Raw genomic sequence first — 21,056 nt, forward strand, 5'->3', positions numbered from 1 at the left:
AATTCGTACTTGTTCCTAATTAAATTCGACCTTGTTCTCGGTTAAATTCGGTGATGTTCCAGTTAAATTTTCACTAATTTTGTTTAAAATGTGTCATTAATTTCTTCTGAAACCTAAATTTTTCGCGAGTGTAGGTGGCGCCCTTCGTAAAGAGAAATGCTAGTGCCCGGAGTAAATGCTTCAAAAACGCGGTAATTTGTAAAATTTGAACGTGAACAGGCTAACGTGAGTAATAAATTAGCGTACAATAAAAAAAAGGATTTTTATCTTAAATGATAATATTAATTGATTATTGAAAATAAATAAAAAGTAATAAATAAAAAATACATTGTAACGGGTATTTGTTAATAAACAATTGTATTTTAGCTCCTCATTTTTAAACATACGATTGTATAAAAAAAATTTAACCACCTTTACCAAATGCTCAACAAAAACATAATAGTCTGGCTATAAGGAATAATGTATTATTTCAGAACTTCAGTCGCAATAATAAAAAAACGCTCATTCTAAAGTCAGTGGTCTCAACAAAATGTGACGTGTTTGCATGATATATCATTTGATGGTCAGATCTAAATTACATTTCGAACATGAAGATTACATGCGTTGTCGCGCTAGGTATATCGCCACTTGTACAGAAAGTTAATATCAGACATCACTCCAAAAGTCGTGTGTATGCGCCATCTATATAAAGACACCTACCAAATTTAAAACCAATCCATCAATTGTGAGCCCTTGAAGTGAAAGTTTAAAAAGGTGAAAAGTGAAAAAGGCTCACAGAACAGGATATCGGAGAGAATCCAAAATCACTTACAACGTATGCCCTTTGTAGGTAAAGCCTAACACCAAATTTAAAATCATTCAAGCCATATTGGGAGCCGTTAATATTTGGCCTGCCGAAATGACAGACAGACGGACGAGGTGTCCACTTGTTGAGTGGGGGTATAAGTTGCACAAACGGTCGTTTACAATTGATTTCTATTGATACAAGCAGGTGCGACAACAGATAATGTTATTGTGTGTATTTAAAAAAATGTATATACATCAAAATTATTTTTTTTCATTTTGATTCTTAAAATTATTTACTTTTATTTAAGAAAAAATACATTGAAGTAAACATTTTGTTGTTATAATAAATTTTTATTCATATTTTGTGAAGTCAGTATGCCTACGTTTCATTTAAAAAAAAAAATTATACTATAACAGATCTTATTGAACACATGTAATCAATTTATCGGGTAATTGTAGAAAAAAAACTTGCCAGCACAAGATGTGCTGAACTACCTCCGAATTCTGTTTACAGTTAACTTGCATTCTAAACGGACTGAAATACATGTACATTGTATAATCCATAAAAGTTATATATTACCTAATTCCAAAAGAAAATTTCCGTAGAATTAAAAGCTCCAGTAAACACCCATTAACCATGTCCGTATTCTATAATGTCGTATACTTGTATTTGAAGACTTTTTTTTTTTATAAAGTCTTCAAATAAAAGATTGCAAACTGCGAAATGCGTTTGCAGATAATGGAAGTTGCTAGCCGACACCGTGGAAAGATAAAAGAAGTCGCACGTGCTACCACACCAATCGAGTCACTTTCGCGATAAATGCAAGATGTTTATTAAACTCTCAATTTTCAAATTTATTCAATTAATCGCATTTTATTACATCGGCTTTGTTTATTTTAAACACTCACATGTTTCACGCCCTATAAAATACATTCAAAAGTGTTAAAAAGGCGTTCCCTTGGCGAGCATGCAGAACAAAAAAACATGGTACATGGAAACCTATGGAACGCCTAAACTGTCTGAAATGGCAGAACGTAAAGACAAAACGACATAATGTAAAGATGTTCCTACATGACGTAAATACAAAATGACCACATGTAATTATAAAACCACAGCAAGTAATATAAAATTGACAACACGTAAACAAATGTGTATGTCATCAGGCAGTTTAGGCGTTCCATGATTTATTCCACTTCGTCCATGGGTGGACATAGGGCGACTACAGTTTCTCTCCATTCGCTTCGGTTTTGGGCGATGGTGTTACAATTCTTCCACGTTAGTCCTACTCTCTTCAGTTCAGATTTCAAACCCCTCCTCCAGGTGTTCTTTGGTCTTCCTCTTTTTCTTTGCCCTTGGGGATTCCAATCTAAAGCTTGCTTTGTAGTGTTTTTATTGTTCTTCCTTAAAGTATGATCAATCCATTTCCATTTTCGGGTTCGAATGGTGTTTTCTATTGGTTGTTGTTTTGTTCTTTGCCAGAGTTTCTTGTTTGTTATTTTTTCTGGCCATCTGATATTCAGTATATTTCTTAGGCACTTGTTAACAGAGACTTGTATAGATTTCATGGTGTTTTCTGTTTCTCTCCAGGTCTCGCAACCATATAACAGGACAGACTTAACATTGCTGTTGAAAATTCTGATCTTAGTAGCCATTCTCAGTGTTCTACTTTTCCATACTGGCTTAAGAATGGAAAAAGCCTGTAATGCTTTCATCTTTCTGGCTTGTACATCTTCGTCAGTGCCTCCAGTTGTACTCATGACACTTCCAAGGTACGTAAATTTATCTACATTCTCTATCTGTTGGTTATTTACCAATATTGGATCCATCTGGTTTTGTTGGATTCTCATGGCTTTGGTTTTGGCTGTGTTGATATACAGTCCTGTTCTTTTAGCTGTTTCTTCGAGATGGTTGACCTGGTGTTGGGAATCTTGAAGACGGTGCGATAGTGTGCATATGTAATCTGCAAATTCGAGGTCTTCTAGACGAGATGTTAGTGTCCATTGTATACCATGAGGGTCGTTGTAAGCTGTTGTTGCTATCCAGTCGATGACTATGAGAAAGAGAAGGGGAGAGAGAATGCATTCTTGCCTTACGCCAGTTGTTACAGGGAAAGGATCCGTCAATGTACCAGCATGTATGACCTGACAAGAGAATTCTTCATACAGTAACTTAATCATGGAAATAATCTTAGGAGGAATCCCATAGTGTCCTAGAATGTTCCACAAGACCTGATGATCTATGCTGTCAAATGCTTTCTGGAAGTCAATAAAGTTTAGATATAGGGATGACTGCCATTCGATCGTTTGCTCAAAAATTATTCTGAGTGTAGCAATCTGGTCGACACATGATCGTTCTTGTCTAAATCCAGCTTGTTCATCTCTCAGCTTGCTATCAATCTCTTCTTTCATTCTTTGTAAGATTATACTGCATAGGATTTTACTAGGAATGGACAAAAGAGTTATTCCTCTACAGTTATTGCAATTGGATTTGTCCCCCTTTTTAGGTAGTTTTACCAAGAGTCCCTTTTGCCAGTCTTTTGGATTTTTTTCTTTTTCCCATATCTGGTTTAATAGCCCAAGAAGATATTGAATGGTAGTGTCATTCATGGACTTGAGGGCTTCTGGTGGTATGCCATCGATTCCCGCTGCTTTCCCATTCTTAAGATGTTTTAGGGCTTTTCTTACTTCATTTTCGGTAATGTTGTCAGTCTCAATGTTAAGTGTTGGACCTTCTTCAAGTATTGGTGGATTTGTTGGTGGTGGTCTGTTCAATACCTCACTAAAGTGTTCTTTCCATCTGTCAAGCTGATCTTCTAGCTTTGTGAGGGTATTGTTGTTTTTATCTTTGACTGGTAAATTTTCATTTTGAGAGATCTTTCCACTGAGTTGTCTTGTGATGTTATACAATGTTTTGATGTCTCCTTTTAAGCAGGCGTTTTCAGCTTCTACTGCTAACTTTTCAGCATGGTTTCTTTAATCTCTTTTACAGCTTTTCTTCACTTCTCTGTCTTTTGCGCTGTAAAGGTCTTGCAGGTTTTTCTTTTGCTGTCTGGTTTTGGCACTCATCAACTTTTCTTTTATTTCCCTTCTTTCAGATATTGTATCCCATGTTTGATCTGACATCCATTTCTTTCTTTTCACTTGAATGAAACCAACTGTTTCTTCGCATGCTTCCAGAATGGCTGTCTTTGTTGAGTTCCAGATGTCATCAATATCATTGTTCATTTCTTCGTTGTCAAGATCTAATAAAGTACTAAATCTGTTCCTGAGTGTAATTTGGAAGTTTTCTTTCACTTTCTGATCTTTAAACTTCTCAACATTAAACTTCCTTTTTGTAGTCTCTCTTTTCTTTGTTGTTAAAAGCTTGAGTTTAATTTTTCCAATTACAAGGTGGTGATCTGATGCTGCGTCTGCTCCACGTTTTGTTCGTACATCTTGTAATGAAGATCTCCATCGACGGCTTATTGTTATGTGGTCTATTTGGTTTTCAGTGTCTCCAGATGGTGAAATCCAGGTGGTTTTATGACAAGATTTATGTGGAAACCAAGTACCGCCAATTACTAGACTGTTTATAGCGCAAAAGTCAGCAAACATCTCTCCGTTCTCATTCATTTGCCCTATTCCATGTGGTCCTATCTCCCTTTCTCTACCTCCTCTGTCATCACCTACTTTGGCATTCAGATCTCCTAAGATGATAAGGATGTCTCTTTTAGGAACGGCATCAACAACTGATTGTAATAAGTTGTAGAAGTCATTTTTATCATCTTCGTCTGCGGTGTTTGTTGGTGCATACACCTGTATAAATGTTGTTTTCTGGAATCGAGTGTCAAATCTAGCTGATATCACTCTTGCAGATATTGGATTCCACTCCAAAAGCGATTTCTTGGTTTTCTTTGTAAGCATGAATCCCACGCCTTTGTCATGTATGTCGTCTTCATTTGGATTTCCTGAGAATATGACCGTATGACCTGAAGATAGTGTTGTCATTCCAGCTGTATTCCATCTTACTTCGCTGAGTCCTAGAATTTCGATATTGTATCTATCCATTTCGTTCGCAATTTGCAAGCTTTTGCCACTTTGATACATTGTTCTAACATTCCAAGTGCCTATGGTTGTTGGTTGTTTTGGTGAGAACAACTTCATCGGCTTTCGCGTCATTTACTGTCCTCGATGTTTGGTTTGGTCCTCTTTCTCTAGTCGTTGACGAGTCCGAGGAATGACTTTTACTGTAATCGTTTCTGTAACCATTTGTATCCACTAGTGGGGGTTGGCCCTCTAGCTTCAGCTTTATTTTAATGTGGTGGTCAGCAAGTCCCTCACATGCTTTTGTATCAGAGTTAGCTCTCCTAGATAGGTTCTCTACCATGGGTGACGACTTCTTTCTAGCCGGGTTTTACATCAGAGTTTCCTCTCCTAGACAGGTTCCCTTTCAAAGGTTTGATCCCAGTCTGACCATCGTTTTCTGTCTGGGTTGTCTCCCGTAGCCTTTGACTCAACAGTCCATCACAAGGCAGCAATCTATTTAACCCATAGGTGGGGCAAGGTTGGTGAGAGCCAGGGCGTGTTCCACGCGCCGGTGGGCCTGCACTCTGCACCTCTAGGGTCCTTGTTACTCCGAGATCCCCTTCATGTTAGCCTTGAGTACTAGACCCAAGTTACCGTGTGTTACCTCGGGGAGGCAAATTGAAGGAGTCTTGGTAGTGTAGATGCTATGTACTGGCAGAGGAAGGCTTCTCCTTACGCTGCTCCCCTTTTCGTCTACAAGTAGACTAGCCAGCGTCAGTAGCGATCTAGAGACGTTCGATCACTACTGCACTAGACGCATATCACTACCCTGTGGTTTTTAAGCCACCAACACACTTAGGCGTTCCATAGAAACTACTAAAAGAATTAAAGTATCACACACTTTTTAGCAAGAATATCGATCTACTTTTCTCTAAGAGTTGTTATAATATACTGTATACCTAATAAACCAGTCATATGTGAAAGACCTCATTTATTTAAAGCATTGCAAAATCAGGGGAAGAGTCATATTACATTAAAAGAGGGGGTCCGATCCAGATTGGTTTCACTCTTCGGTACATTGACTTACTTTAGCGTGTTTAATACTCTCAGACCCACATAGGGTACATTTGTATGAGAGTGAGCCAGGGAATTTATACAGCCGCTTGGCTGTTACATGTAGTAGAACATATTTGCCGGAGGTCGTCGGTAAGGTTTCACGAAAGCTGGCTCTGCCTATATCTACTAATCAAGACTTTTGTAAGGGGCGCTCATTACAAACCAAAAAATGTATACATGTCAAGTCTAAAAAAAACACATATGGTATTAACAGCTTGTTTTATTTTAAACGACGATTCTTAACACCTGGTCCATGCTCCCAGTTTTTAGTGGAGTCCGAGTTGCTCATTTACTTTTGTTACTTTGTATGTATGATTTAGTTACTTTATGTTCTTTGTTGTGTTTGTTTGAAGTTCAATGAAAGTTTACATTGCGCGTTTTTCGATTCAACTTTTGCGCCAATTGGATAAAAACTAGTTTAATTGTCCCTACATATTTCCCCGTGGTTGAATTGCGCTTAAAAAGACTGGCACTAATTGTGTCAGTTTACCTGTAAAAGGTAGTGATATCAAATATTTCATAAAATAGAACAATAAGGACACAACCCATGTCATGCCAAAAACTGTTTTAAAATATAGGAGAGTTCTTCGTGATGTCATCACTTACCTGTGATTTGGATTTGGTTGGCAAAAAATCCCTTGAGTGGCATGGGGCATCAACTTTATATCATCATAACATTTTCGTTTTTTAAGATAATTGAAAAAAAATCTTTTGGTTCTCTTCACTGCCAATAGTACTCTTTTTATCCACGGAATTTTAAAATAAATATTCAGTAATTAGACTATGTGAGCATAAAAATTTTAAAATAATTTTTAATGATAATAGAGGTTTACATATAAATATCATTTCAAATTTATTTTTTAAGTAAAAGAGTAAAAAATTTTCACACAAAATATGAATTATTTTATCTAAATGAAACATTTTACAGAACCAAAGTTGGATATAAAATAACAAAGTTATAAAGTTTTGAAAATTGGCATTCTAATCATGAATTTGCTAATTGTTTATTTCGTTGATTATTTGCCAACCAATTTGACACTTAATGATATGCAAATTAGTGAATATGACATCATTAATGAGATTGGCGAACTCTCCTATAGTGGTCCAATTTCTATTTAAAGACTCCATGAGCGAATCAATGAAATACCCAAAAAAATGTCATATTTAAAGATCTCATAAGAATATCATAACATTATATCTCTTACGAATAAGCCTATTCAACGGTTAGTTTATTTATTGGGCGAGTATCGAGATTTCCGTGCTATGTGTAGAATATTACCGTAAAACAAAGGGTGAGAGACAAACATGAATATTTGTCCATAACAAATGAATGGTTATTAACAAAGTTATCGAAGTGATAAACTCTATATAAGAGTCAAAATGAAAAGTCTGCATAAAATTTAAATGGTATTGTCAAAGTACAACCGGAAAGTTTGCAACCATTGCAATGGTCATCGTCACTCGGTACAGGCATTTCCTTTGGACATTGAGGATTAAACCAGGTTTTATGGCGGCTGTCCTTGGTCCCCTTATAAATTGATTTTTTAATGTGACATTTGTGCATAAGAAATAATCAAACAAATAGTTGCTTCACATATTTCGACAAAAGTGAATAGAATGTATCATTTTCATAATTTTCTTGTGTAAATTCAGGGTCCTATGTCAGCTGCTATTTTGTAAATCTCTTGATCTGCCTCTGAAAACTTAGAATATTTCTCCAGGAACAACTCGGAATCGACTACCACGTGGAGATTGGCAATACTCATCGGTTCGGGAAAAGGGTTCAAGGGAAAATACGACCCATAGTCGCCAGGTTCATTTATCACAAAGACCTTAGCCATATTCTTGAGCAGGCAACCTGGCTAAAGAACACTCCATATGGCGTTCACCAGCAGTTCCCAAAAGATGTAGAGGATCGCCGTACGAAATTGTACCCCGTCCAAAAAGAGGCACGGCGTCAAGGGAAAAGAGTGGCCTTGATTCGAGACAAACTTTTCATTGACGGAGAACAATACATTGGTGAAAATAACAGTTCTCAAAATGATGAAACAATAAATAATTTGAAACTTGTTGCCGAGCCGGGTTATCCGTATAGAGACCGCCTGTTAAGTACCCCTAAAGAAGGTGATAGACCTTACAAGAGGCAGCGACAATCGGATAGTTCACCGAATCCGGACAATGTATACTAGGGTTGCCACGGGGAACAACCCGAATTTATGTCAAACTTGAATTTAAATTTGAATTGTATTGTAAATATTGATGCAAATGACACTTTTGAATCCATGTGTTGTAGTAACTGTTTATGTAACTTGTATTTGTATTTTTTATAGTCTGCATGAATATTTTTCATTACTCGAAAATGAACTATGGTATCTAAATGAAACGGGGCAGTTCTATAATAAGATGAACATTGATATCACACCGTCCGCAACATATAATGATTTAAATTCTAACGATCGATCAAACTTAACGATTTCTTTTTCCGACTCATTTGATATTAACGAGACCCAAAATGATGTTTCCCTGTTGTCTGGTAACGATCTAGAAAAACAAAAAATAAACATTTTATGTTTGAATTGTTGTGGCATCAAACAAAGATTAAATTGTCCAGAGTTTATTGAATTAATTTTCATGAATGACGTTATTTGCTTACAAGAAACAAAGACGGACGATCTTGACCATATACATATACCGGGCTACATTATAAAAGTAAAAAATAGAAAAATCTGTAATAAAAAATCAGGTGGTATGTTACTTGCTTTTAAAGAATCGCTAGAAAATCTTATCGATGTTCTCGAAAATTACTCAGATTATACACTATGGTTCAAAATTTCATCAAAATTATTGACCTCTGACGAGGACCTGGTCCTCAGTAATATCTATATTCCACCAGAAGGTTCGCCTTATCTTAAACCCGACACATATGACAAAATTGAAGAAGAGGTACGTCATTTCTCGAATAGTTATAAACATACGTGTCTCATGGGTGATTTTAATAGCAGAACAGCATCCGAAGCTGAATTCATAGAATTCGATGTAAACGTACATGAACCTGATATTTTTGATGACATAAATTTTGAAACTGATATTTTAGAATCTTTAAACATCAGAGTTAGCATGGATAAAATAAAAAATAATTCTGGAAATAAACTTCTCCAGCTCTGTAAAGGTAATAATTTGTACTTAGTGAACGGTCGATTAGGTAAAGATAAAAAAGATGGGGGCAGACTAACATGTAAGAACTCGAGTGTGGTTGATTATTGTATTTGTACAGTAGATTTTTTACAATTTATTCATAATTTTGTTGTATCAGATTTCAGTTATCTATTTTCAGATGTGCACTCAGGAATTGGGAAAAATATGGGATAGTGTGATTTTGATATTCTATTACTCTGTGTCAAATATTAATCACAATCCAAGTTTAGATACATGTACAGCTAGAATAGTTATTAATTTATTTAAAGTTGATGTAAACGATTAGTGTCGATTTCAGTCTGGCCATGGACAAACATTTCTGGCCACAGCATTAATGTGAATGAAACATATCTGACCCGTTTTAGTAGAAAAAATAGTTTTTTGATTACTTGAAGTATGTTAAACGAACCACGGAAAACAGAGGCATAAAGACTGATTTATGCACGTACGCAGAATATAAGAAACAATATGAAGTGCATTGGACCATTAATTACATGTATGTCACACTGTCGGTGCAGGGTGTTTACATTTATTTTACAAAACCGTATCCACTGACCCCTTGCGAATTCGCTTGACACTCGTGTGTATTGCATAGCCGACCGTAAGTAGGTAATCCCGGCCCAGGGGCGAAGTACACTATCTATTTGACATCTCTATACCATAGTAACGCCAAGTTTCAACAAACAAGGAATGTGATGATTATCTTAGTTTACATCTAATAAGGCATTTTTTTTTGTAATAAGTCCGTTTTGTTAAATATTTTTGCAGACTTGGTACAAATCCAACAACAAATTTGTACAAATAACACTTAGGAGAGCCCTGAAAGGTTCCGTTTAGATCAAATGTTAAGTACCAGTCAACATAAAATTCAGACACTGCTAATGGAGAAGTGATTCATGTTGGATAAAAAGTAATTCACGGTAAAGAAAAACCTACGAAACAAACGATGCTTCTGTGCAAATTTCATTTACAATCTACATTTTTGTACATACTTTTTCTCTATTTAGCGCAACAAACAAATAAAAAAACTAAGTCTGGTTATGTGATCAGTAACTGTTTCTAAACAAGAAATAAAATTAAATTAGGTTGGTTTTTGACGTGCTGTCTGATTTTTAGAAAGCCTGATAAAAAAATGTACTTACGATTAATAATGTGGCGCGCGATAGATCGTTTCCATGTGTTGTTACCCTTTGGTCCGTGGTCAAATCATAACTTGTCACATTACACCATAATTCGTTTCTTTCCCCTGTATTTCCAAACTCATTGAGAAACTCTTCGCATGAGAATAAGCACGCGAGAATGAGAACTTTCACTGCTTTCAAAATCTTGGATGCAATTAATATTTTAAACTCGCTCTTTCCAAAATAGAAACAGGTTAGTATCATTCATTCCCGAGTATTCGATATTGTCGTTTACTAAACCGAAATAAACGCGAGTTGAAGGATCACTCAGTCATAACCATTTTACTGCTACAAGTGGGGCTGTATGTACTGGACAACAAGAGCAGGTCTCACTTCCAGATAATGTTTACTAAAACCGTGTAAACATGATGGCTTTTGGATTAGACACCCCTTTTTTGTTGGAATTTTTTTTCAATATTTTGCCATTTTTTGGACAAATGTGGCAGAGTAAAACTTTATAGTTCGCATATTTTAAGCAATGATTATTATTTATGTAATGGTAATTCTTCTACAAGTGATGGAATAAATATCAAGTGAAAAATGTGACTAAAACAGTAGAAGCAATGACCATTTTTGAGTGCTTGAATAACACATTTTGTATATATTCCATAAGTTTATCTGTGCACGCAGTAAGACAAACTAGATAGAGGTAGGTACTTTCTCACATAAGATACAGTACAAATGGGTTTTTTTGTGAAAATGTAGATATGGATAGTTATGGGTACAAATGTAACTTGTTTATGTTGTTAATCTTCTGTATTAACAATTCAGAAAGGCTTTAAATTTGAAATTAACAATATAGATATTATTATTTGAAACCATAATAGATTCAGTGCTTCTAGACCCAAATGTAGTACAGAGTTTTGATTTTAGCATTTTAAATATAAAAATACTAGTTTAGTTTTTCAACCTGTCCATCACATACTGAAGATTGGATGCAAGTTTTCATTAGTGGGAATTGGGGTGTAAGATTTCTTGTGTTTGAAGAGAAATTGTGTTACGATTAGGAAATTGTACAGACCAATCGAAACCTGCCGGACCGTCGGACCTGTCCGGTAAAATTGTCCCGGGTCCGGTAAATACACGTTGCTTGTCGGCCCGGGTGTCCGATGTTTTTTCCTTACGTTAAAGAAGATTTTCTCAAAACTGAAGTGGTTTTTGTGAATAATAAAACTAGAACGTTTTAATAATTACGTGAATTAGTCTACAGTCTAGCGAGATAGTCAATCAATTTGATTGTAAACAATAATATGTAACTTCCGGTTAATTCGCTACATGTCATTTCGTCCCTTGATATATCGTCCCTTCCGTTGTCTCGCGACTCGTTTACATGTGAAACATGCGGTCATTATATTGTCAAAATAATAATGAAAAAAATAATAAAGTATATTTCGATAAATTGTTCAGAGTTTTTTCGGTCAGACAAATTGTCGTTCGGTCAGACAAGTCATCACCTTGTGTCTGACCAAATGTCAGATGTGCTTAAAAAAATTTCGATGGGTCTGATTGTATATATATGGGATATACACTCGGGTACCAAGTTTGTCAACTTTTTTTCAAGATGGCGTTATTGTAAACAACAAACGTCACAATAAAAATTAAAAATCATACCTTTATTTATGACATAAAACTTCAATATTTTGTAATAAATCCTTTAGATCTAGACATTAACACTTTTCGGCAATGTTCCGTATAGGCTCTGCAGGTATGTCACACTGATCTTATTCCAGGCCTTCCGAAGTTCGCGTTTTAGGTCCTCCGTGTCTTTAATGTGAAAAATGTTTCTTTTTATGTGATTTTTCAAGACCAGCCAAACATTCTCAATCGGATTTAAGTCCGGGCTCTGTGGTGGCCAGAAAAACGGTTGAATTCCATTTCGCTGCTTCCAAGCTTCGGTTTCTCGGGACCTGTGCACGGGACAGTTATCATCCATAAACTGAAAGTCATTATTCGGAAAGTGTTTAATGATAACAGGCCATAAAAAGTCATCTAAAGTCTTGATATATTTCTCCGAATTCATATTTCCGTCAACGAATGCAAGCAGTCCTCGTCCGAAGTAAGTAATAGTACCCCAAACCATAAGCTTCAGACTACGAGTCGGGCCCTGATTCAGATATCCAAGACGATAACCACGCCATTTTTCGTTTTGTTTTCTCCATACCTTCACTTTACCATCCGGTTTTATAACAATAGTCATCTCATCACTGAAAATAACTCTTCCAGTTACGGTTAGCTGTCCAATGTAGTTTTCCACGACAGAATTGTAGGCGTTTCTTCCTGTTAACCTCGCGTACTCCAAGTTTTTTTCGCTACTGTCCTCCTATTATACCCAAGCCTCTTCAATTCACGTTGAACTGTTCTACGAGACAGTTTCACAGGTGTATCACTATTAAGTTCCGCTGTTATGTCGTTCAAAGATTTCCGGCGGCCTTTCTTTACAATCCTTGTCAATGCGTTTTCTCCGCGAACTGTCAAAAGTTTGGGATGTCATTTCCTTGGTGCGTTTTCGTTGTTTCCACGTTCTCTATACCTCTTCAAAACTTTGGAAACTGTAGACTTATGTATCTCCAAGATTTCTGCCACTTAAGACGACTTAAGTCCACTCCTAACCATAGATAGAATGGTTTCTTTGGTTTGAACATCAAGATCTTTACCTCTCTTCCCCATGTTTAAAAACACGCGAATAATGACGTAACAAAGAAAATGACGTCATTTTTGACCCAGTCACCGTAAAAGTTACTTATTTTACTATTTTTAAACCAACAATTACAAAGTTGACATGCATTGACATTGTCACTATCGGTATCGGAAAAATTAAAAGGGGGCGTGGCCGGACTAGCGTACATGTGAAAGTTGACAAACTTTTGGCACCTGAGTGTAACTTGTACTGATTTCATTTTTTCTTCTCATGGACTTTCATTATACTCGGCGTCACATAAATAACATACTGTTAAAATTTGAATAAAAATATTTTCTACGACTTTATTGACACCAACCGTCGTTTAAATTGTCTTAAATGACTTGCTCATTCGTTTAGCCAAACAGCTTCTCAAAAACAAGTCGCTTATTAGCTTAAATCATGCGTAACAAATCCTTACGGGAAAATCCCATACTAATATCCGCCATGTTGGTTTTTACGGGACGATTTGTTTACAAACGAAGTGCGTAAGTTCCCGTCGAACTCCGGTGACAATCGTCTGCTTGATCAACTTCTCGGTATTATACGTTGTTCGCGTAAAATAAATCCAAGATATCCGAAATAACGCCGAATTGCATTCTGGGTTCTTCGGTTTTTGGACAAACCATTTAAACGTAAACAACATCTCCTAGCAACCCGATCACTGTAAACATGGCCGACTTTTTACAATGTAAATATTGCCACCTAGAATTAAAATCTGACCGGAATTTAACGATTCAATGTTTAGGGAGAAGCCGTTTGGCTTAACGAATGAGCAAGTCATTTAAGACAATTTAAACGACGGTAGGTGTCAATAAAGTCGTAGAAAATATTTTTATTCAAATTTTAACAGTATGTTATTTATGTGACGCCGACTATAGTGGACTTAGTACTGTCATATTTTAAAAAAAATTGGAATATTTTTTTTTTTGGCACCACTTTTTGCTCTTATTTCTGAACATTGATTAAAACAATTGGTGACAGAATTTTGGAAGCCAGTGCAGCCCCTGTTTCAGTTACATGTTTACAACTCCATTTTACTGTCTATATACAGAATCTGAAATTATCTAATTTTGAAATAATGCATACTAAGTATAATTTTGTTTTGAAGGTGCTCTATGTTGCTCAAGAGAGATTAGAGGATGCATGGAAGGATTCTTAGTAATGACTCATAAAAGGTGAGTGACGTATAAAGAACTTGCAAAATTAAATATTAAACCAACTATGTCTCTAGCTAGATGTTAAGTTCTGGTAAAAATCACTGTTACTTGCTATCAGGAGATATCTCTTTTTATATACAGATGCTTTTGTTATATGATTAAGCCAAAAACAAATATCTTTATTATGTGAATATTCAATTGCAAATAGAGTTTGTCAAGTCCTATTCTAAAATTATAGTTGAACTGGACCATTATTTTTAAGCTCTTCTGCACCACTAACATAGCTTGTGTTTCAAAGGTAATCAAGGGAACCAATGTAATAGCGGCAATCAAAGGAATGTAATTCAGGGACAAAGACCAGACATGGAAAACAGACATACACAACAAAGAACATAAAGTAACTAAAATCGTACACACAAAGTAACAAAAGCAAATGAGCAACTCAGACTACACTAAACTTGTTATATTTTTTGAAAGTTCAAAGACAGCTTTCTCCATAATCTCTAAATTAATTTTGATTATTCTTACCCCCAGCATGTTGGACTTAACATTGAATGTTACTTATGTGCATTACCAGATAACTGCTTTAAGGATGCTTGCAATGAAAATTAATTCAACTAAATTGAAAGGTACCATATGTATTATCATGCAGAATTGTTTTTCACCTTTTCAGGGACCAGCCACCTGCTTGCCTCTGTGGTGAATGACTAATTCGGTATATGCAAACTTGATAGCTAATCATATCAGGTATACACTGTTCTTCAGAATTTTTGTACTGGTGTCCGTCCATCTGTTCTTCATACTTTGCACAATAAATCAAAAGTGCTGCCACCAACTTATATAGAAAGCACTTTATCTGCGTGTCTGTTTGTCTGTTCATGTTATCTTTTAGATGTCTGATTGCAAGTAATTTCAGCTGTTGATATTAGAAATGAACATACATCAAGTAAGAAAAAATAAGATCACTTTAATTACAAATAAAATGGTATTTTATATATTTTGTTTGCATAAAGATTTTTACTTGTTTTATTCTAGAGACTAGAAAGGAAGCATGTTTCATAGGTTGAAGCTGACCAAGAAGAAAAAGAAGTGCCAAAAAGCTGATTATGGACCTGAATTTAGACTTCCATCAGAATTTTTATAATTTATTTAAATACCAAAATAAAAGTACTGCTCATACAGCATTCTAAATTTATATTCTTAAACAACATATGTATAGTCAGAGTGTCTGAATAATTTTTTCTATTTCGTTGTTTTACATTTGTGGTTGATAAGTGAATTTTCAAAGTGATTTCATTTCAAAGCTATAAATGATTAAAAACTTCAAAAACATCCCAAAACAATACAAAAAACCTCTCTCTTTTAGTCATTCTGCTTTTTTATTCATACTGCACGAGGAAAATTCACTAAGTGAATATGTAAGGCATACACTCTCTATGACTATCATTGTATTTTAACACAAGATATCCCATGGGAGAAAAAAAATCCCATGGAGAAATTAAAATCCCGTGGGAGAAAAAAAATCCCATGAATTTAAAATTGTAACTACAAAACTGCAGTTCCAACGACCGCTTAAAAATAAATCAACAACTCAAAATACTCAACAACAAAAAGGATGGCACATACAACGATGCATTCTACTATCGTTTTACTATGAAGCCTGTAGGTAAATTGTTCATTTTTGTAAAGGGCGACTTAATAGTGCTTAGAACCTTGACCGGGGGCCGGGGCGCTCTGCCCACTGAGCAGTAGGGTTGTGTGTCCCAGGTGTACATGGGCTAACCCTGGCATGTTACATTCTGGGATCGTTAGGCTAAAAAATTCTGAAATCCCGACTGCACATCATATAAGTGCAATTTGTTGGGAAAGATACCACGCTCCTCGCACGTTGCAGAACGCTTTGTGGTATTCAATCGGAGTAGGAACCTTTGCGCTCCGCCACAAGATGCTAAATTACCCGACCCTACCCACCACTCCCTATTTCCAGTGGCAATCAAAATTTATTGACCCTATTATCCTTGTATCACACCCCCTTCTTTTTTCTTTTGTTTTCATTTCATCATAATTTCGTGTTTATTGTATCATTCATTTTATGTTCATCGCTTGGATATTCTTAAAGTTTATATTTAATATGACAAAAGATTATCTGAAAACGAATTGTTCGAAATCAACTTGATAACGTGATCTTCGAAAATTTTATAAGATATTACTAAGACAGGATTTATAAAGGGTTAATCTTATCCGTGCACCGACAGTTTATACCAGCATCAATTAAATCTAAGCGTGTAGTTTACACACTTTAAGTAAAGTGGCTAACTATCAAAATCACTACATATTCCGTCCATCTGAAAATTTAAAAAAAATAACTTACATGTATATGTTATTATATTATATACTTTACAGCGATTTAAAAAAAATGATAAAACCAACGAGATACATATTTGAGTTGTTCCTTTGCTGAATGAGAAACTCAAATCTTTTACTGCCATAAAAAAGTTTTATTGCGCAACGGAAAATACTAACAAAAAACGTGCATTGTTTTTTGTAAAGAAGTTGTAGTTCCCCAAACTTGTGACCAGTTTGTGCATATCACACATACAAAGCAAAATTTGTATTGCCTTTTAATATTTTTTTCCAAAATCGTTGACAGTTGGGTAGAACAGCACAGTGGCTCATCCCAATCACATCGGAAGTTACTCCCCAAAGAAAACCTCGAGGTTGAAGACTCCGATTTTTCAACAAGCCATATATTTCTATACCCCAGCAAATAAAGTTATAGTAATCACTCTGTCTGTCGGTGAACATTTCTAGTAAGCACAACTCCTAAACTGCTAAATGTATTTTAATGAAACTTTGCACAAATGAAGACACTATATGGAGATGTGCATGAAAGAAATAAATTGCTCTCCAATATCATTGAAAGTAGATAATTTGATTTGTGACTTTTTATAAACCCTCCCTGCTAACGAAGTTTGAGGTTACATAAATTTGACCCTGTCTGTATGTGTGCCCAAAATAAGTTGTCCACATATCCTGCTAAATGGCATGCAGGGCAACAATTAAACTTTATATGATGCTAGATAACCATATGAAGATGTGCAAATTGTCAGGAATTTATATTTGGGTAAACACTTTTTTGTTCGTCCTTCTGTTGGTTCAAAATGTGATGACTCGTAGGATTGTATTTAAACTTTACATTGCGGTTTATTATTATATGGTGATATGCATGTTGTCAGAAATTTATGTTTGGGCAATACTTTTGTGTCTGTCAGAAATGTACTGTCCGCAACTCCTCCTATGTCCAGGGGGTATTAGTCCTGTATTAGGGGTTTTAGGGATATTGAATATTACGAATAAAAACAACTATTCCGCATCACCAAGTTGACTCCCGGAACCACGTTTCCGACTTGTAGTAAATATCGTTGAAAATCGGTCAGGTGCAAGCAGAAAAAAATGGCCAAAATATGACAGCAAGAAATCGAACATAGTCATTCAGAAAAAAAACTTTCGTTATTAGCATTCGTTTCAGGACATAACATGTACCACGTTTCTAATAGAGACCTAATATCGCTGAAAACCGAGCAGAAATAGCGGACATTTGGGGAAAAAAAACTTAAAAGATTTTACTACAAAGTACCACAATTCAAAAACGCCATGTTTACCTTTAAATCAGATTTCCTATTCAATTTCTTCCAAAAATCTATAAAACAATTGGAAAAACTGCATGTTGAACCCATGTTCTAAATTTTAAAACAGCAGTCAAATTAATTAGTGGACCACTCTAAAATGAGAATCTTCTGTGGGAAACATGGGCAAAAATTTAACAGATTTTTTCCGTTGCTATATTATTACACAATTAAATCACGTTACCATCGTTTCAGGTCGTCGAAATAACACGCTCCTGTAAAAAAATTGGCAAATTTTGTTTATCAAGTTCAAGATCAAATTCCGATAGAAAGACAATAAGGAGGCATGTTTTCTGGTGTATATTCAATAATCGTAATTTTAAACGTCTATTCCGGATATCTTCTACCCGTTGCAAAGTTTTCGTTTCATTTAATCATAATATTTTAGGTGTTTCTCTGTCTAAGAATCAGACAAAATGTGTATAAGGTGTGGCACATGAAGGAAAAATACACAGATTTTATTGCGTTACCCCAGTATTTATACCTGATAACCTCCAGAGATAACCAGCAAAGTGTTTGTTAACTTTGCCTTTTTAAGATATTAATGGTCAAATTTAGTTGAAATGCACTATGGCAAAAGGGCTGAAAAATTTTCCAACACCTTTTTCCTTATTTAAGCAGTCAAAAATATATGTCATAGATGCTTCAGGATAAAATTGAATAGCTTTTCAGTTATTTTATAGATGTATTAAATATATCTGAGGAAAAAAGACCAAATTGAGAATTATGATGTGCCGTCTTTTGCCTGATTCTTACACAGAATGTAATAAATATCGCCCAAGTGCGATTGTGTTTCACGACACTCTTCTATAACTCGTGTCGGGGAGCGATGTTACTGTTGCTAGACTATTACTAGCTCATTTTCGCGTGCAATATGACGGGTGCCGCTAGCGGAGCAAGACACGCTTACCCAACTGGAGCACCTCAAGTCACTCCGGATTCTTTATGGCAGTTAATATTGCGAGTGCTTTAGAACGATTTTCAAGAGAACTGGATTGCTAGTATATGCTTAATATATTCTTAACTAAATATGCCTTTATTCAGAAGTCAATATTATCTCTGTACCTGGTCTTGTTATTCAGAGTTAAAGTCAATGTTATCTATGGTCTTGTTATTCAGACTTAAAGTCAATGTTATCTCTGGTCTTGTTATTCAGACATAAAGTCAATGTTATCTCTGTGCCTGGTCTTGTTATTCATACTTAAAGTCAATGTTATCTCTGTGCCTGGTCTTGTTATTCAGACTTAAAGTCAATGTTATCTCTGTGCCTGGTCTTGTTATTCATACTTAAAGTCAATGTTATCTCTGTACCTGATCTTGTTATGCAGACATAAAGTCAATGTTATCTCTGGTCTTGTTATTCAGACATAAAGTCAATGTTATCTCTGTGCCTGGTCTTGTTATTCAGACTTAAAGTCATTGTTATCTCTGTACCTGGTCTTGTTATTCAGACATAAAGTCAATGTTATCTGTTTTGTTTTGGTTTTTTTTTGTTTGTTTGTTTTGATCATTTTCATTTTTGTTACACTTTAAGTAACACTGTGTCTAAGTCCATTGCCTTTTTTGTTGATCTTAAACGAAATGTGGGCGGAAAGTAATATGCTTATACCATAATATGTTTGTGTAAAAATGAAAAAAAATTCTAATAAAAAACAGTAGTATATTGGTAGAAATAAACAAGAGGTAAAAGCATCATTATCTGTCCATGCGGTCAAAGAACATGGCTTTGGAATTCTTATTTTATGTTACCAGGAGTAAATGAAATTTAACTTAGCAATAACAGGTCAAACTACATGTAATTACAATGTTTTCAAGAATAATGAACTCTTGTTTTTGTCTGAAGAGGGATTTAATTCTTTTTGTTGATCAATCTGTCAAATGATTTAATGAAAGACCTAGATGTAAAATTAATTGCCATATTTTTTCGATACGACTGCTTTTTATTGTCTGCAATTCTAACAATAAAAGACGTAATTTCTTTAAATATGTTTGAAGAAAGATTAAGTGTGTTATAGCGCACATACTGCACATACTATTTTGATTTCACAAATGTATGATTCGTGCTAAGAATATATACTCAATAATTCGAACTCGTATGTGGTACTTCTAATTCATGTTCATGACCGACGAAGGGATTTCGTAACGTCCTTGGCTATTATATATTCATGAAAATCATTTATGTACTTTAGTAAGCGAAACATTTTTGTATATTAAATATGGGTGAAATGTATCCCCAGCGCTACCCGTTCTCTATATTGTAGAGAGAGTTTATGCAAGTAAAAGGGGTTTAAAAAGTGACTTAAATATTTTTTTTTTATAATTGCGTTTTAATACATTAGTTGAACATGATTTCATTGCTATTAAGTTACCTTTAGGAGTGATTGACAAGTTACTAATATCAATGTTATACATCTATGTACTACTTAAAACAAGGTAGTCAACATTTTTCTATTAAATGAAAGGTTGGGACTCCGCGGTACCCCTGTCAATTGCAATTGGAAGTGGTTAAAACAATTCTGCAGAGGGGTAATTTCAGATTACTCTCTTAGTAAATTTCTTTTTTAAGAAAGTTGAGTATTCATATATATATAATTTAGTATCATATCACCTGATATTTCGTGCGACGTACGATTTAAGGAGAGATACCAGATTTGTTATATATAAATCAAAACCATAATCCCTCATACACCTGCATATTAGAATATTCCAATTTTACACGTTCATATGTTGAGTTTTTCTCTGTATCAATATAGATGAGTCTAAAACAATTTTAATAGGGGTGTTTATCATTTCGTACAATCAAATTGGTGGTTGTATGTGTTTTATTTATTTTTATTTCATCAAATTAAATAAATATTTAAAGATTAAACAATAAAGTGCAAATGCAGTTTAAATTTTGATTGTTAATCAATGTAAAACACCGATCATCTATATGACTAACCTAAAATTGCGCGGGTAATTATTTTCGCCATTGCCTGAGAAGAAAATGTGAAGGAAATATTATGTATATTATTTTATTATTTTACTTAAAAAAGTTTTAGGTCTTACAATTTTAATGGTTCCACAAGGCAAAGGTATAGTCAAATCATCATAAGGATTTAATTCTGTCTAATATACACATGCAATATCAAGCAGACATTTTTTAAACAAGCATTCATTAATTGTCAAAACTTCTTTACATATTGGTGCTACATGTGTACATTTTATTAGAAGCAAATGAATGACCCATATTCGCAAGTCTTTATTAATA

The 21,056-nt window shown here is 34.9% G+C and overlaps 1 protein-coding gene and 1 long non-coding RNA gene across 2 annotated transcripts; one reads left to right on the forward strand and one right to left on the reverse strand.

The window, feature by feature from the left end:
* Positions 1-2,630: 2,630 nt before the first annotated feature.
* Positions 2,631-4,833, reverse strand: LOC148615572 (protein CFDP2-like). Its single transcript, XM_088581673.1, has 3 exons — positions 3,943-4,833; positions 3,472-3,603; positions 2,631-2,714 (listed from the first exon to the last, which is right to left on the reverse strand). Exons 1-3 carry the CDS (start codon positions 4,831-4,833, stop codon positions 2,631-2,633), a joined length of 1,107 nt encoding a protein of 368 aa, XP_088437799.1.
* A 5,454-nt stretch (positions 4,834-10,287) lies between these two features.
* On the forward strand, positions 10,288-15,288 carry LOC148615573 (uncharacterized). Its single transcript, XR_015922016.1, has 4 exons — positions 10,288-10,476; positions 14,072-14,138; positions 14,794-14,867; positions 15,156-15,288. It is a non-coding gene; the product is annotated as an uncharacterized LOC148615573 (long non-coding RNA).
* Positions 15,289-21,056: the final 5,768 nt, after the last annotated feature.

This window comes from Perna viridis, chromosome 5, assembly GCF_037379345.1.
Source record: "Perna viridis isolate PV_CMFRI_1.1 ecotype Kerala chromosome 5, ASM3737934v1, whole genome shotgun sequence".
Taxonomy (NCBI): domain Eukaryota; kingdom Metazoa; phylum Mollusca; class Bivalvia; order Mytilida; family Mytilidae; genus Perna; species Perna viridis.